At 43.7% G+C, this 19,171-nt stretch overlaps 1 protein-coding gene across 17 annotated transcripts in view; it reads left to right on the forward strand.

Moving 5' to 3' along the window:
* Positions 1–19,171, forward strand: part of birc6 (baculoviral IAP repeat containing 6) — a 147,542-nt gene that overhangs the window by 102,918 nt on the left and 25,453 nt on the right. For 13 of the 17 annotated variants that reach the window (XM_035754228.2, XM_035754241.2, XM_035754235.2 and 10 more), the window contains 4 exons: positions 9,529–9,769; positions 12,454–12,599; positions 15,370–15,480; positions 16,703–16,920. In XM_035754228.2, coding sequence (XP_035610121.1) covers positions 9,529–9,769; positions 12,454–12,599; positions 15,370–15,480; positions 16,703–16,920 — 716 coding nt within the window. The remainder of the gene's footprint in view (positions 1–9,528; positions 9,770–12,453; positions 12,600–15,369; positions 15,481–16,702; positions 16,921–19,171) is intronic. The other 4 variants (XM_035754236.2, XM_035754243.2, XM_035754244.2 and 1 more) reach the window with 1 other exon arrangement.

Raw genomic sequence — 19,171 nt, forward strand, 5'->3', positions numbered from 1 at the left:
CTGAACGTTTTACTTCATATTATGAGGCATGTCTTACCTTGCTTCAAAGTAGCCGAGCCAAAATCAGACCATATCTGTGGAGGCAATTATTTTATATCAACTTTCTTTCATTGTCCAGTAGCCAAAGGCACAATCCTAGTCATATTATCAACCCATGTTAGTTGTTGCATATTAGATCTCCCCTCTTCCAATATTTCAAACTTCATCTGTCACATGAAAGCGCTTTGACAACCGTGTTTTCCTAATTGCATAATGGAACGAACATTGGTATTTAACCTACTGCCTTCGCTATCCTGTGCCCCTTTGTAACGTGTGTGCCAATAGTGGAACATGCTTCTACCTTTGTTTTGTAAATGAGTAGATGGCAGGTTATTGTCTGGTTAATGACTTCAGTGATCAGAACATCCCGTTAAAGGGACATCTGGTTTAAATAATGTGTTTATTTTCCTGCGGAACGTTGAGATGTGTTGTGATAACTATTGCATGTATTCCATAGGTTTAAGGCAAGGGAGACTCCTCTCTTCAATGTATAGAAGGGTGTGTATACTACTCTTCTGCACCAGTCATTCATAAAACCTTGAATTTGATTTAACTATATGTCCTTCAAGACTCCGAACCCTACGTTGGTTTTTGGATTTGTTGTGCCACATGCTAGCGATCTACCATGCTGCTCTGTGTTCGTGGTGGGACCTTACGATGAGTTCTGTTATTGCTTTATTGCCCTCTAAGTTTTGTTTGGTCACCTGCTGTTTTCTTCCATGATGAGCTGAAATGGAATGGAAACATGTCCCCTGGCTTAGTAACATGTCACTGGCCCCAGCAGTGACACACAATGACAGTGGCAGCCTATTTACTTCTGTGTAGACGACTCAATGTAATCGCAGAGATAGACCAAGGATTCCCTGCAAAGTGGTGTGTAGCATAAACATCGCTGATTTAAGTTTTTGCTGACTCAACAAAATTATATTTAAAGAAGCAAAATTTCCACGAGGCATTGACGTCCTCCCCCATTACCCTTTGCCGCGATCTTATTTGTTTAATTAAATAATACCCGCAAAACACCAGTCTCAACGTCAACAGTGAAGAGGCGACTCCGGGATGCTGGCCTTCCAGGCAGAGTTCTTCTGTCCAGTGTCTGTTCTTTTTCCCATCTTAATATTTTCTTTTTATTAACCAGTCTGATATGGCTTTTTCTTTGTAACTCTGCCTAGAAGGCCAGCATCCCGGAGTCACCTCTTCACTGTTGACATTGCTACTGGTGTTTTGCGGGTACTATTTATTGAAGCTGCCAGTTAAGGACTTGTGAGGCATCTGTTTCTCAAACTAGACACTCAAACTAGATGTACTTGTCCTCTTGCTCAGCTGTGCACCAGGCCCTCCCACTCCTCTTTCTATTCTGGTTAGAGCCAGTTTGCACTGTTCTGTGAAGGGAGTAGTACACAGCATTGTAAAAGATCTTCAGTTTCTTGGCAATTTCTCACATGAAACAGCCTTCATTTCTCAGAACAGGAATAGACTGACGAGTTTCAGAAGAAAGTACTTTGTTTCTGGCCATTTTGAGCCTGTAATCGAACCCACAAATGATGGTGCTCCAGATACTCAACTCTGAAGAAGGCCTGTTTTATTGCTTCTTTAATCTGAACAACAGTTTTCAGCTGTGCTAACATAATTGCAAAGGGGATTTCTAATGATCAATTAGCCTTTTAAAATTATAAACTTGGATTAGCTAACACAACGTGCCATTGGAACACAGGAGTGAGTGAGTGATTGTTGCTGATAATGGGCCTCTGTACACCTATGAAGATATTCCATAAAAAATCTGCTGTTTCCAGCTTCAAACATGTTGACTCACTATTTAAAGAAAGATGAAGAACAAGCTAAAGGATGGAAAAATACCAGAGTTTTGGTGCAGGTACAGACGACTAACGCTACCAAGCAACAAAAAAAACAAATATTTGGAGTCAAAGTATCGATAAGTCGTCCAGAATAATATTGAGATATGTAACTACCCCCCCCCCCCCGACCACCACCACTGTTTACTACAGTTTTACTACCTCCCCCTCTATCGGAGCCAAAACCCCAGTTGTCCAGCCAGCCCTGTTTGTCCACATGGTCCCCTGTGCCAGGCTGCTGCCACTTCTGGGGAACCGCAGCCAGGCTACGTAGGTGAACCTCTGCCTGTGTGCTTGGCATTTTAGCCTCTCTCGCGCTTCTTATTCCCACTTACCTCCCCGTACTTGACGAATCTCTTTCTAGGGCCCTGTTTTTTGCGCAATTATGACATGCCTGAATTGTAAGCTTTTATTTTAACCTTTTAAAGCATTTTCATCAAACTGTCACCTTTTTGTCAGATGGTCCAGCAACACCATCAAATTTTACCGTTCACATGCCCCGATTACAACAGTGAAATGCTTACTTTCAAGCCCTTAATCAACAATTCCGTTTTGAGAGAAATACCCCCCCCCCAAGAAATGAGAAATAAAAGTAACACGTAATTAAAGAGCAGCAGGAAAATAACAATCGCGAGGCTATATACTGGGGCTACCGGTACAGTCATTGTGCGGGGGCACCGGTTATATTCAAGGTAATATGTACATGTAGGTATAGTCATTAAAATGACAATGCGTAAATAAACCGACAAAAGCTTTTTCTTTTTTTTTTTTTCTTTTTGCAATCCTCATTTCTGGATATGGCTTAAAATACAGGATCAAATATTGCTATGTCACATGTGCAGAACCCAGCATCCTATCTGACACATTTCACTTAGTGCTGGTTTACAGTAGGAGGAGCAGGAGACGGGGAACAGGAGAAAAGGGGCAGGGTGGACTTGGCTTGTTCCTCTTGTATTGAAGCCGCCAACAGCGTCAGTGGTAGAAGAGGAGTGGTCGCCAACAGCACTCTTATCTGGCAGTGTTGTGCGAACACTAATTTATCAAGTACACAAAGGCGGGCGGTGGCAGTGGCAGCATCGCTCCCTCTCTCCATCCCTTCCCTCCTTCCCAGAAGTGCAGGCCTCTTGTGTTTGCGGACTCATTCTCTTTTCCTTGGTTTCTTATCTCATTCCAAACCCGGAGCCACATAGGGGGGATATGTGGCTGCTTTAGATGAAACATGTCACTGCGTTGGGTTTGGTTCAACAAACAGATGATGCAGCCCACTGCTGAATCCTGAGCCGACCCCTGCCACTAGTTGGGAGTGACACTCCTTGTGACGTGTTCAATAATGCCAAATCGAAGGCCACTTGGAGATTAATAATGGAATATTTGTGTAAAACATGAAACAAGAAAATGTTGCCATATTGCCATATTCACTATGCAATCTTATTAGAAATATAACATTAATTTTAGAACTATTTCCATGTATTTTATGTTTTTTATGTTGTGTTCGTTGACATCTTTGGCGGAAGTATCGTACAATCCCACACACACTTGCACCCAACCATGAACTTCATCCTATTCTCTTTAATATCCTAAAAAGCTCCATTCCAAGAATAGCTTGCAACCTAATGGCCCATTAAATAGAAAATGTTGAGCTGTGCTGGATCCCTTCGTTTTCCATGTCATTTAACTTCCTCAGCACGTCTAAATTGGATAAAGTGACAGTACCGCTAAACTTTGTCACATATGGAAAGGGGAGATGTTGAATTATAACTTTCACAAGGTAGACATGCGTCAACTCTGGGGTCTCGTTTTCTGTGTTTCCCGTCAATGTTAATCACCCACAACGTCTCCCTATCAAAATGACAGCGCTAAAAATACAAATGGCTGGTATGTTGTTACATTGACAATAACAGTGTAGGCATAGATAACATGGCTGGGATACTCAGAGGGTGCTGTTTTCTTAATGCTTGTAGTTCTGTTTTGTGGACCAGCAAAGGCTTTCCACTTTAAATTGTAGTCGCACATGCATTATGTATGCAGCTAACCCTTGACTGAGTTTCTCAACTCTGTCTGGAGTGTCGTATTTCAACATCACACTTAGCTTGATGTAATATTTCAACCTGCTCTTTGTGTGATTTCTGAGTAAAGTTTGTAATAGAGTATATAAGATGCCTTCCCCTTGCCTTGTGGCTTTTTGGATGACGTCTCTGAATTGCTTATTGGTTGTTCCAGCCAGGAGACATTTCAGGTCATCATGTCTTGGCTCCACTGCCACATTCTACTGTTTTGATCTCGTTCTCCTTAATTAATTGCGTTTGGTTTGCTCACCTCCCTCTCGCCTGTTTCTTTCTTCCTCTCACCCGTCATTTTTTAGTCTTTTCCTGTCATGATAGTTAGCCCTATTTCCTGCAAGGGCTCGACATCGGGGTGACAGGCTGTTGATGATATGCAGATTATTTTAATGACTGATGCCCAAATAGACTGCACCAGTTAGGCACCAGTGTTTGAAGGCCCAATCTGTCTCAGTGGTGTTGACCCTGCCATGCCCACGGCTAGAAGACTGCCAGCCAATACCACGCTCTCCCAGCTCCGATGAGAAGTGGCGTGAATAAATCCAAGGCGTTCCCCGTCTTCTCATGTGTGTCAGAAGCAGTTGTGAGCACTGTTGAGAAAAGCCGTTTAAACTTTAACCAACCCACATGGCAAAATAGGAATCTCCGTTGGTCTCTGACCTTCCCAACTCTAGAAAGTACCTGGGATTAACCACCCCTTGGTTAAACTGTTTGCATAGCCATGGTCCTCCAAGTTTCTTTTTCAAAGTAAACCATAATATATTGTTCACCCCAAAACCACTAAAACCATTGTAAGCCGATTGTAAGATAAAGGCTTAGTCTATAGGCCTTGTTTTTAATATACAGTATGCAAAGAGTGTCTCTCTTGTCTCTGGGTGGTTGAGATTCTGATGTTTTAGAGAATGCATCAGTGCTCCAGTCCATCTCCCCTTGCTGCTCTCTCTCTCAACTTATCTCTCCTTGTCTCTACCTCCCCCTTCCTGCTGAGAGCGATTGGATGGTAACGGTATTCCGTGCAGCTGCAGAATTTATGGTATTTTGGTGACGTAGTCACTGGCACCAGCGGGAGATTGATGCCCTCTGTGTCCATGTCGCCTCTCATGAGATGCTCACACATCATCCGCCTACAACCCGCACCAACACACACTGCAAATCCCACTGCTTGTGTGTTTCTGTGTGAATCCTGCCCCATTCCAGCCTCACTTAGAAAGCGAGGCAGTGACTTGCGGAGCTTTATTTTGTGTATGGGTATTCCCATTTAAATTCAATCACTTTTTGACAGAACCCCTTTTGAATTGAATGACATCTAACATACATATTTGCTCACTATAGAAGTGCACAGAAAGTGACTTTTGACCTGAATAGTCAATAACACAATAGAAACATCTATATTCAGTGTGTGCAAATGTATTAAGATTAGGGAGTTAAGGCAATAAATAGGCCATAGGTGCCAAATAATTACAATTTAGCATTGACACTGGAGTGATGTGCAGAAGATGAATTTGCAAGTAGAGATACTGGGGTGCAAAGGTGCAAAATAACATGGGGACGAGGTAGTTGGGTGGGCTATTTACAAATGGGCTGTGTATAGGTGCAATGATCGGTAAGCTTCTCTGACAGCTGGTGCTTAAAGTTAGTGAGGGAGTAATGAGTCTCCATCTTCAGCGATTTTTGCAATTCGTTCCAGTCATTGGCAGCAGAGAACTGTAAGGAAAGGTGGTCAAAGGAGGAGTTGGCTTTGGGGATGACCAGTGAAATATACTGCATCCAATTTGTTGAGTAGAGTGTTGGAGGCTATTTTGTAAATGACATTGCCGAAGTCAAGGATCGGTAGGATAGTCAATTTTACGAGGGTATGTTTGGCAGCATGAGTGAAGGAGGCTTTGTTGTGAAATAGGATGCCAATTCTAGATTTAATTTTGGATTGGAGATGCTTAATGTGAATCTGGAAGGAGAGTTTACAGTCTAACCAGACACCTAGGTATCTGTAGTTGTCCACATATTCTCAGTCAGAACCGTCCAGAGTAGTGATGCTAGATGGGCAGGCGGGTGCGGGCAGCAATCGGTTGAAGAGCATGCATTTAAGAGCAGATGGAGGCCACGGAAGGAGAGTTGTATGTTATTGAAGCTTGTCTGGAGGTTAGTTAACACTGTCCGAAGAAGGGACAGAAGTATACAGAATGGTGTCGTCTGCGTAGAGGTGGATCAGAGAATCACCAGCAGCAAGAGCGACATCATTGATGTATACAGAGAAAAGAGTGAGAAACTGCAGTTTTATCCCATTTTCTGTTTGTTCCTTTTTAGGTGAGTGATCCTTTTAGAAGTTTATCCCATATTAAGCTTCAACATATTCACACGTTGTAGCTTAGACCCTATTTTACATGTAATTTTTTTGTGTTGTGACCCCTATTGGTTGAGAGACAACATGCTCAACATGCTCTTGAATACAGGGTCGGTGTCATGTTTCGGCTGATAAATGAACTAAAATGGGAATAAATTGACATTTCTACTTTCAAATGGAACCGCAAAGATTGGAGTCCACACATCAGAGAATGTTGACTTGAATGGGAATATCTGTTTTAAATTATGCTGTCAATCCTCCATAGGAAACGTATTGAAATCATAGAAATGGGTAACAGAATATACATGACCATTTAAGTTGACGTTCAACGGTGGGGGAACTGGTGGTCATCTTGTTACTAATTACATAAATAAAATAAAAATGTAATTTCAATGGTGTACCAGCTTTATTGCAGTGATCTGAAGGGATAGGTCCATTCTATTGATTATATTTCTATGATTGAAAGTACACCCACCCTGTATTTAAGAGCATGTCTCAACCAATGCCAGGTACAACACAAAAACCTTGGATGTGAAATGGGCTCTAAGCTACAACATATATGAATATAGAGTTTACGTGTTTTTAGAGCATTGACGTTAAAGGTTTAAAAAGGACATTTTTAAAAAACTTTTTTTTTAAAGAAATAATAAAGTAGTTTGACAACACTGTTTGTACAATTTTCAATGATATCAAACTATATATTTTCCAGTGACGAAGACATGGATCTCTCATGGTACGGTGGGTTATGCAAAATGGGTCAATTTTGAGCACTTACCTCCTGGATGTTTTGGCAGTTGGGTCCAAAAAGTCCGTTCGTTTTTGACCACTTCCATGGGCAAACATTTATGGAAGTTTTGTTTAAATCAAAAGGGATGCTGTAAATAAGTGACTGAATTCAAATGGCTTTACACATCTATGTATTAGGTGACAGTGGACGGGGAGGCATTAAGCCTAGTTGAAGGGCCTTTTATTTTAAGGAGCCAATGCAGGGGGTGAGTCATCAACGGAGCTGCTCAGGTGGGGCATTAACTTTAAATCACCTAACGCGTCTGCTCTCTATACTAAGCACCCAGCTATACAGCCCCCAAGGAGGACCTTAAATCACACCTACTCAAAGCTATCTGCTCCAGCAGTCTCCAAAAGCAAGCCGTGGTCAAGATTGATGTCCAGTTTACTGTAGTTCCATTTCTGTGGGTCTCTGAAACTATTGCTATTAACCTTAGTCTGTTATTTATCCTGTTAGTGCATTCATCTATTGGCCCTGTCAGAATCAGAGAATGTGGGAATGTGAATGAAATTACTGCTAGGACAGTCAAATTTGTAAACAAATGCACATTTGATTGCCAATTTAAAGTCAGGGAAGGTGGCCCTCCAATTGTTTTTTTTAATGTTATCATTATGTCAGATGATAAAGGTTGTTTTGCCTTAAGAGAATGAAGGTCACATAAGACCCATGTTTGTTTCTGCAGCATTACTGCTGTGGTTCGATTTCCAAACCTTATCTATCACCCATTGAAACATTCTGTCTGTCTTTCCTCGTGCAGAGAAGTCTATTTTGTTGGTTGTAACTCAGTACAAATGAAATGATGGTGAACAGGGGACGGACTTGACCATGAGAGTAGTAGGAGAATGGGGGGAAAAGGGGTGACATTGAGGAAGAGAAGTTTAGGGGCAACACACACATCACTGGGCAACATCAGACGGATAGCAGCATCTCCCACATCAATCATATCAGTTAGCTGAGCCTAGCGGTAATTGCGTAAATGTATTCGGGGGGGGAATTGGATTCTGTGCTTCGCCGTCCACAGACAGTGGAAAGGATTGAGGCGCAGATTAAAGCGGAGAGAGGTCAACGTTCAAATACTGGGACAGGGACGTTGGGGCCGGGAATTCCAATATAAATGTAAAGCAGCCTGGGAGCCAAAGTTAGGGCCGTCCTGCTCCATTTGAGGCTGGCACAAGCACACGGGTGCGCTCACGTAAACAGTGCCCACACACATACCATCACATCCTCAAATGGTCATTCCTGTATGGTGACCAGCAATCTCTTTACACACAGACTGGATATGCTTTGACAATGATGGACGTGATCTTGGTTCAGCTGTGCTTCTGAGTAACAATAAAACTGGCCTTTAGACAAGTTCAGTATCTGGAGCATCAGCATGTGTGGGTTAGATTACAGGCTCAAAATGGCCAGAAACAAAGTACTTTCTTCTGAAACTCGTCTGTCTATTCTTGTTCTGAGAAATGAAGGCTATTCCATGCGAGAAATTGCCAAGAAACTGAAAATCTCGTACATCGCTGTGTCCTACTCCCTTCACAGAACAGTGCGAACTGGCTCTAACCAGAATAGAAAGAGGAGTGGGAGGCCCCGGTGCACAACTGAGCAAGAGGACAAATACATTAGTGTCTGGAAAAATATATCACGCTGCCTGACTCATTATACAAAATGACACCCTGAGATTGATTATTTTAATTATTTCTTATTTGATGCAATCCTGTATCTGGGCAAAGTGAGCGGTTGCTAGGCCCCAGGCTTTCCTTTTTAGATTTGCTTCCAATGTTGCCTGCCCTCCTGACTAGCTGGCTTGGCTTAATTTCAGGGCCTGGAACACAAGGCTGTTTGAGTTGCGTTCAGGGACACGAGGTGATATTGGGGGAAGTCAGGCGCACATTTGTTTGTGAAGAGTCTAAATTGAGTTCTGGACTTGGTTTTGGCCGCCTCAGGGCTGTTCCTTGTGCGTGCATGTCGTTTGTCATTTGTACATTCCTTGAAATGTAATAATCTTTAAAATCCCCTTTCACCAGCTTGCTACTCAATGCGATCCATTTCTAGTCCTGCTGCTCCTCTCCACTCTCCAAGTGCAATCTCCGAGCAATCTGGAGTTCTAACCTGCACCCATCTATCCTGTAAACACACACACAGAGGTTCACTCAAGGCCATGAGACTGATACTTTCGTTATGTTGTCCTCGCATGTAATCATATATTGAATGAATTTTTCGTCGTGGAAATCAAATTTTGAGTTCTTAACCTCAAGTGTGTCTTCAGATGCGTCAGTCGATCTTTCTTTTTACAGCGGTGCGTAGTTTGATAGCAGGAGAGGTCTAAATTATGTCTGTTTTTATTCCGTTTTTGATTGATTCCGAAACACTATTACCAGTTCTCTGTAGGCTCTTATGTGTAACCTGAGTTACCTTCCTAACCCCTCGTTTCTGTGTTCTCTTCTCCCTCAGTACTGGACATGGCACGTCATGTGCCCCTGTACCGGGCGCTGCTGGAGCTGCTGAGGGCCATCTCCACCTCCACGGCCCTGGTTCCCCTGCTGCTGCCCCTGTCAGGAGACCCCAGCCAGGAGGAAGAGGAGGAGGAGGAGCGCTCCGAGGGACAGACGTCTGTGGGCATGCTGCTGGCCAAGATGAAAACCTGCGTGGACACCTACACCAACCGCCTCAGGTGGGGACTTAGACGGACAGAGTAAGAATATACAGAACAAGCGAATTAAGTCTCATTTCCCATTTTATCAATGTAAATTGATGGTTTCAGCTGTGCATGAGTTTCAACTGAACAAGGGGAGAGGGTTTGAAGTCCGTCTCCGTAGACCGTGAGTGATCAGTGCTAGTGCAATGTAGACCTGACCTGTGGCTCTGTGACCACCCTTTGTTAATCACAGTCCCACAGTGTGCAGGAAGCCCGTTATCCCGTTTCCCTCCCATACGTCACCCCAACCAGCTAGTGATGGGAAGTTAAGCTTTTTTTACTGACCCAGATCTTTTCAACTCATTCAGTCAAAAGGACTAATATTTTTCTACTTATTTTGTTCATTTGATTTGTCATGCCCAGAGCACGCAGGAGGCAGGACCCCTTACCGGCGAACAATGAACTGAAAACTCAAGTCATGATTCTCATTTACCATAGGTGGCTTATTGGAGCTGTTATTCATGAGACTTACGAAAGTGTGCTTCAAACAATGTACGTTTTGTGATTGCTAGGCATACAAATACAATGATTTATGTATACCTTTGAAATGAGTTCTAGTTGTGGCCGCAACGGGACTAGATTGTGAACAACTCGTGGCGGAATGACTTGACTGCCATGAGGGAAATAAGCACCTATTGTTTACGGAAGGCAGCAACCCACCAAACGATTCATTCACGGTTTCGAGTGTTGTTGAGCAGAGGCAGGCTGTCTGCTATGTTTTGGTTCTTCAAAGCTCTGTCTACCGATAACATTCAATAATCAATGAATTGCATTAATTCGATCAATTATTACTGTCTTTTTCTTGTCTATGCTGCCTGCGTGCACCTGATAGACAGTTGATGGTCGCAGCACTTCTCCAGAGCCTGTGAGTCAGGGGAGAGATTATTAATCCTGCTGAAGATTTCATTGAGGCCAGCAGGTCAAACACCCCCCCAATAAAAGATTAATGACCCATGTCGGTAAATAGAGTAGTTTGCAAACTGCACATCACTACAGCCAGCCCAGTGCTGACTCGAGGCTTGACGCAACGACAGTGGCAGGGACACCTCAAGAGAAGCAAAGGCACTCTTTACCTCTCTCTACCAGGTCAGAAACCTACGTACATCCGCCCAGGCCACGGCATCATCAACATTCCATGGGAATCCAACCCCGTCAATATTTAAATTGTGTCTGGTTAGATATTGACAGGTATCAAACAGTTCCATCTCATGTACGATTCCCAGACTTGCATATTTTTCTCCCTCCCTCCTCCCTGGTGAATTTAAGGCTTTAGCCAGGTGAGTTATTTTTAGAAGGCACAGCACATCCCTCTTAGATGCTCCACCAACAAACATGCTAGGACCCATGACATTGCTTTTGAAATGTACAGCGGAATATCCCATCGGCCCTGGGAGACTGACAGACCTACCTGGTGGTCTGTACCCCTTCTGCTTATCAGCAACACAGTTAGGATTACAGTCTGAGGATGGTCCAGGCTTAAGTTGTTTCTCTACCAGTGAGGGGGACTGCCCTGCTATCGACTCAGTCAGGCCTTAGCGATAACTGGTTCATAAGCATCATATCTGCAGCCATCACATCAGGTTGGGCTCTGAGCGCTGGTGTCCAGACACACAGAGAGTCTAATGAAAGCAGGGCCTCAGGGCAGCTGGGCAGCCACGGCAGAATGTTATCGGCATCCTCTTATTCAACGGTCTCTCCCAATCTGTGCCCAGCCTGTGTAGCTGCCTGGCCGACAAGGACGGGTAGTGGCAGGGGTGGCGAGAGGAGTGGGGGGGGATTGGTGACAGAAGACCTTCGCTAACTGTCCTCGGTAGAGCAGAGGATTCTGGGGCGAGCGAGCAGAGGGAACTTGGCCGCCGTTCAACTTCACAAAAGGTCATGCGGAAAGTGGCTTTATCAGCGACCCCACCACCACCACCCCAGCAGGGGCATGGAATCCATTCTTCTCTCAGATCCCACAGCGTATAAGCACAAGGTTAAAGGACTGTCTATACATCCCTTGTGTATTTCAGCCTCCTCTGTGTTTTCCACTTAACACAGGAGTTTTGAAGCAGATACCTATTTTACCTGGGACGAAAGCAGTGTGCAGTTTAGTTCCGATACAAACCTCCATAGAAATTGGTCTCTCTGCTTATCTAGTTGTGAGGACCAAGTTATTTATGCTGCAAGGCTTCACAAAACTGGTTTAAATTATTCATAGTAGGTGGAAGGAGGAGAACAGTAGCCTTGCCCCTTCGTTCTGTCTGTCTGAACATTGGGTCCCATTTTTCTTCATCGGGATTTTGAGGCTTCACCCTCGTACGCACACCCCTTTAACAGAGCATGAAAAATGCAGTTTCACTCCGTGCGTGTAGGAGGCAGGGAATGGCAGAGCTCGGGAGCACAATGGGAATTGCTAGTGACATGCCTGGATGGTGCTGGGAATGGGATTATCAATTTTGCTCCAGGATTGTGGCTCACTGGGCAAAATGCTCCTTTTCAGATGGACACAGGAGAAACTCTCCAACCAGAAAATGCCCGACATGTAATTGTTGCACAGTAGAGCGATGAATATTTCTATTCTCATCAGTAATATAATCACCCCAGATTTCCTTCCCCAAGACAACTAGCAATATATGTCACTCCAGGATTTTTGAGAGGAATATGATTACTGAACTCTCTCCCTTTGTTCTGTTCTCCAGGTCAAAGAAAGACAAGGCGAAAGGTGTGGTGAAGCCTGATAGCTCAGACCCAGAACCTGAGGGGCTGACCCTGCTGGTGCCTGACATCCAGAGGACGGCCGAGATTGTCTATGCTGCCACCACCAGCCTACGGCAGGCCAACCAGGGTAAGCCACACACACACACACACACACACACACACACACACACACACACACACACACACACACACACACACACCACACCTCACTCATTGTCTCTCTGGGCAAGGGCCAAACCTGCAGAGCAGAGGGGATATTAGTCTGGACACTCCTTGGATTTTTACGCACATTTATTGTAATACGTGACAGAGTAAAATGTTAACCAGTGTCTTTTTTTAAAGGCTGTCTGTTTCACTGAATTATTTCTGATTTCAGCAGGTCTCAACTGTCTTCCTACTCTCTATTTTTCTCCCACTACCGCACTCTTTTGTCCTGTGTGTTCTTGGGACAAGGCTGAGAAAATGGGTCTCTAATTTTAGCTACCACAAGTACAAATTTCCTGGGCTGTGTTTGACTAGAGCCCTTTAAGTCTGAATTTGGTCTTAATTAATGAAAAAATTGCCTGTTTTAGGCCTGATCATCCTGTATCCCCCCCATCGCCACCCCAATTCTCTAAGACGGTGGTTCCCAACCTTTTTTTCATTAAGTAGCAGGGATACAATTCTTCGGCACACATCTTCGGCACACCTAAAATAAAATGTTTGTTTCTATGGCAGAGGCTAAGACATAATAAATCAATGACTTTGGCTAAGCTCTGACTTACCGGTGCTAATGTTTTTCACAGACAAAGTCAAATTATACAATGACTTTGCTCGTGATGCGCACCCCTCAGATGATAAATACAGCCTGAGCGCACTGGACCTGAAACTACGATACAGATCGTAGCTACGTTCCATTTCATGTGTTATCTGACCGACGCTAGTGCTCCCAAATCAAAATGGTCACGTTTCTAAGTGAGTGTTAAAGAAATGAATTAAGAATAGGAGTAGTTTCGCAGTCCTCTTAAGAGTTCCTCAAGGAACGTGGCACAAAAGTTGGGAACCACTGCCCTAAGTGACAGGTTAAAAGTTAGTCCATGCCTCTCGCATCTCTCTCTAAAAGGGTTTCTATTTAGTATCAAAGCCCTATGTATGTTCTATTGTGGGTACCTGTTGTCCTACAGTCCCCATGCAGCGTATCTGTCATTGTCCCTACAGTACAGGGAGACACAGAATCCTCCCCAGAGCCCCGTAGTGCAGAAGGACAGGGGGAATGGGTAGTGGAGATCTGAGGCCTCGTCTTCTAAGACCTGCTGTCAGGGGACTCCTGCCAGCCTTTACTCACCGTTGCTAAAGAAAGCAACCCGTTGATGTGCCTATGATGGATTGACAGTAACCCCCCCCCCCCAACTGTGCGGTGCATATTATTCATTTGATTGCCTGTCTCCCAGTGGCTCTCCTGTAATCAGCTGAATCAATGGCGCTGTAAGTGAGCATTGTGGGGTTGAGATGCCCAGTTGCCGATCAATGCTGCCGTCACTTTACCTAAATAAGTCCATATGATAACGGCCACTGGATTCATGTACCACAAGGGAATTGGCGGTATAGGGGAAGGCTGGACTGATATGTAAATGCTTAATGAATAATTGAGTGTTTTTAAAAATGCCCATAGACAGGTTAACGAGGAGGCGGACATTGGTCAGCGCTCTGTTCTACAGCCTAGTATTGGCTGGTGAGACTGGGAAACGGTCTATCGAAGTATCGATATCCAACACTAACAATAGAACAAAGTAAATGATGGTATCGACAGCCCTCTTTTTTTTATGTCCCTCTGGCATCCTAAGTTTGGTTGTAATAGGCCAGTTAAATGCACCGGTAATTTAATGGGGGGTCACATCTGTCCAGGTAGCGGTATCTAAAGCAGAAAGTGAGAGTGGGGCTGGGGTGCTATAAATATGCTATATGCAGACAGTTAATTATGTTGATGCGTTAACTGCTCTCTAGCCCATCGCTCCACTATGTTTTATCGGTGAGAAAATTGGTGGGTGTTTCCATTATCATTTGTCTTGGACATGGTTAAGCTGTTGATGAGACTGGACTTTGAAGAAACTGGTGGAAATTCCATGTTAGTATTTCCAAATGATGGCAGATTCATTCATCAATATGAAGGTGGAAATGGGTGGGGCGAATAAGGGGGTGTGACAAACCCTGCTGTTACCTGTGATATTCAAAGATAATCTTGTTGAAGTGAAGAAGAATATGGCTTGAATTTGTGTTTTTGATATGTATCTATTATTTGTCGGAGTGGGTGAGGTAGTAATATGTGGTGACCTCAGCAGTACCTTATCACAGTGTGGTTTGTTTGTTTGTCAGTAGATTCATGTAAAGATTGTAATTCTGGGCCAATGACGTATATCAACCCTGGATTGCTGATGCTATGTAATTGTCCAGTGAGAGGCTTTGAAGCCACCGGTCGGCCATATTGGCACTCCCCTCCATAGGAATTAATAAAAGTCTACATTATTTCAATTAAATGTTTCATTGACTAAATTACATATAAGTATTTTTGTTGTTGTATAGGGAACAGTGACATAGGAATTTTCAAGAAATAATTGTATTAGTCACATGCACCGAATACAACATTACATAATATAATTTACAAGTATGCATTAATTAAGCTGTCTGCAATAATAGAATTAACATGGCAAAACAAATGTAGACATTAATATATTCTAGAAGTGGTGGACATTAAACCTTGTCAGTCATCTAGTGTGTGTACATATAGATCATCGGTCTGGGCCAGCAGCCTGCTGAGATGATGGTGGTTGTGCCAAATAGCGGTAAGCCTGGCTCTCAAACAGCGATAACGTTGAACCTGCCATGGTAACACTTTCATTTTTTATTTCTCCCGCCATCAGAGAGGAAGTTGGCTGAGTCCTCGAAGAAGGCAACAACCAGACCCAAACCCATGTCAATCCTACGCTCACTCGAGGAGAAGTACGTGGCCATCATGAAGAAGCTCCAGTTTGGTGAGTGCTTTAAGTTTGTGTGTTTTTCTGTGTTTGTGTATTGAACTTGTGGTGCCGGGTGTGGTTTGGTAGATATGTTGGAAACGTGTTTTGTTTCTCTTAAGACAGGAGAATGCTTAGACATGCTATTGGCAGGGCCTGTCTCTTCTCTCCTTGCCTGTCTGTTGATTGGTTCCTCCTCAATGCACATAGTGCCCAGAGCACAGCAGCAGCACAGCCCCCCCCTCAAACCCCCTCCTACCCTTCTCTGAAATGATACATAACGTAATCCTGCTGCCTGTCTGCTGGGAGGAAGGGCTTTTCTGTCTGTCGCTTCTCATCCTGCCACGCCATGATTGATTACGGGACTTCTGTTGTGCCACAATTGATTTTTGCGAGTGGCAGACGTCGAAAGTAAATGCAAGTGACATGAATGTAAACAGGTTTGCTCTGGTCCCAGTACAAAAGAGCGACGGAGACACCAAGGCAACAAGGCAGGAACCCCGGTGTGCAATATGATTAACATGCAAACATCACTGGCCACTGTGAGCGTTGCAAAATAAATGTACACATACATGTTATTCGATCGTTTCTCCCACACCACTCGTGTGAACGAGCGTCTGCGTAGCTAAGCCCTCGAATAGATCTTGATTCTATTTGAGGCGCTGCATGTCCCCTCCTTATTGAAGATCAGGAAGATACAAACCTACGTGGATGCTTGGAAGACAAATGAGGCGAGATTTAATTAAAGATAACTAACTAAAAACCTTAACTTGGTTTCCCTTTTTATCTGTGGATTAATTGTTGGAGTAGAGAAACATACGATTTTGTAGGACTCCAGGTCGAAATACTGCCAAGAAGCAGCTAAAGAACAGGACCATATGCATGTCAGATAAAAATAACAACAAATGTTCATGTCCCAGGACAAACTAGCTGGCAACAACTAGCAAGCTAAATGTCCGTGAATGTTTCTTGTATGTTTCGACCTTTAATATAGTCGGTTCACAGTTGGTTTTGTTATCTTAACCTGTGTATCATGATTGCATCTGGTGTGGATGGACAAAATCAACATGCACGTGTGTGGCATAACTGAATAGAGACTTATTGCCAGATTTGCTGGGAGGATGTTTGTGTCATGCCTTGTTCTTTGGTGTGGGATGAATCATTTGAAAGTGTTTAAACCTTCTCCAGCATTCCCAGTAGGTATTGACATTAATACCCGTGTGATATCTTTCCCTGGCAGACACCTTTGAGATGGTCACGGAGGACGATGACGGGAAGCTGGTGTTCAAGGTGAACTACCACTACATGTCTCAGGTGAAGAACGCCAGCGATGCCAACAGTGCTGCCCGCGCCCGCCGCCTGGCACAGGAGGCCGTCACGCTCTCCACCTCGCTGCCCCTCTCCTCCTCCTCCAGCGTCTTTGTTCGCTGCGACGAAGAGCGGCTGGACATCATGAAGGTACAGATATTCATCTATGGATCCACTATGATTTTTTTTAATGCTCAGTCCACCCATCTAATTCCCTCATGACAATGTTATACATGCAGTAGCCAACCCACATTTTATTATTCACATTTGAGGTATTCATCTATGTAAGTGATATAATTTCAATGGTATTCAATGTATATTGTGCAATGAAAAAGTATTGGCTCCCTTTCAGAATCTCCATTTTAGCATATTTTTGACACAATGTGATCAGATTTTCAACCTATACCTAACATTAGATAAAGGGAATATGAGTGTACAAATACCACAGAAATCTGATACTTATTTCATTTATTGAATAAACAATGTTTTGCAACACCCAATGCCCCTGTGTGAAAAAGTAGCCCTCTCACTCAATAACTGGTTGTGCCTCCTTTAGTTGCAATGACTGCAGCCAAACACTTCCTGAAGAATTTTGGCCCACTCTTGCATGCAGAACTGCTTTAACTCAGCAGCATGTGGGTTTCCAAGCATGAATTGCTAATTTCAGGTCCTGCCACATCTCAATCGGTTTTAGGACTGGACTTTGACTAGGCCATTTCAAAACTTTACATTTGTTGCTTTTCAGCCACTCTGGTGTAGATTTACTTGTGTGTTTTGGATCATTGTCTTGCTGCATGATCCACCTGCAAGCACCTGGATGGTCGCCAAGACTCCTGGACGAATGTTCTGTGGACAGATGAGTCAGAAGTAGAATTTTTGGGATTTGGAAAACATGCGTCCTGTTACGTCTGGTGAAACCCAAACACTGTATTCTACAGTAAGAACCTTCTACCAATGGTCAAGCATGGTGGTGGTAGTGGGATGGTTTGGAGATGCTTTGCTGCCTCAGGACCTGGGCAACTTGCCATTATAGAAAGAACCATGAATTGTGCTCTGTATCAAAATTCTACAGGAGAAGGTCAGGCCATCTGTCTGTGAGCTGAAGCTGAAGTGCAGCTGGGTCATGCAGCAAGACAATGATCCAAAACATATAAGCAAGTCTACATCAGAATGGCTGAAAAGCAACAAATTTGAAGTTTTGGAATGGCCTAGTCGAAGTCCAGATGTAAACCTGATTTGAGGTGTTGTGGCTGGACCTGAAACGAGCAGTTCATGTTCGAAAAACCAAGAATGTCGCTGAGTTAAAGCAGTTCTGCATGGAAGAGTTGACAAAAATTCCTCCACAGTGATGTGAGACAGATCAACAACTACAGGAAGTATATGGTTACAGCCAGCCAAAGGTGGCACAACCAGTTATTGAGGGCAATAACTTTTTCACACAGGGGCATTTTAAATAAATTAAAGAATTATGACATTTTTGTTATTTGTTCACTCAGGTTGCCTTTATCTAATAATAGAATAGGTTTTGGTTGAAGATCTGATAACATTCATTGTCAAAAATCGAGAATCTGAAAGCGGGCAAATACTTTTTCACGGCACTTTATGTGAAAGTGCTTTACTAGAGACCCAATCTGTCTGATACAGAGATGGCCTCAGGGAATGGCCAGATGCAATTGAGATGCTTGTTAAAGTGAACAGGGTGTTACAGTACTGTTCCAGTCAAATGGATGCTGCTTGGGGCATTAAACCCGCATGACTTGGGGAAACGGGCTTCGTATCTTGGGACTCTGCATATGGTGTTGATAGCCTATGCTTTCGCATTCCAGTGGTCATTCAGCAACGGCTGTCACAGAAAGTCTTACTCATTTTCCAATGACATTTAATAAATGGCCTTGACCCGTTTTCTGATTTAATGGCAGTCTCATTCGTAAATGTCAAAACCCTCATCTATTAAGGTTCTGCAAAGAACACTACAAACTATTTCCTTTGTAGCACAATGAGAAAAGGCCACAAGTTGACAGACTGGTGGATGTCTAGGGACTGGCATATTGCCCCCTCATTTCAAGTTTCCCCTGTCCTATCGCTATAGACTGTGCATTATCATTCTTTCAAGTGCGATAGCGTCATGCTATCTTAATAGACATTAATAGCTACTCCCTCCAGATTTCCCCTTCTCTGGGAAGTGCACTAAAATGTTGGGTCTGAATGTTCACATGAAAATATACGCACCGCCGGAGTGCCGCTCGGCATGACAACCCTTGATATTGCTACTCGTGGCTGACGCTGCTAAGACAGGGGTCAGGCACTCTCAAACACACATGCTTCCTCATACGTACATACACACACTACCTACCTACAGCTCGTCCACATCCTCTTAACCGTTACTCCTCTTCTCGCACCT

This window comes from Oncorhynchus keta, chromosome 36, assembly GCF_023373465.1.
Source record: "Oncorhynchus keta strain PuntledgeMale-10-30-2019 chromosome 36, Oket_V2, whole genome shotgun sequence".
NCBI lineage: Eukaryota > Metazoa > Chordata > Actinopteri > Salmoniformes > Salmonidae > Oncorhynchus > Oncorhynchus keta.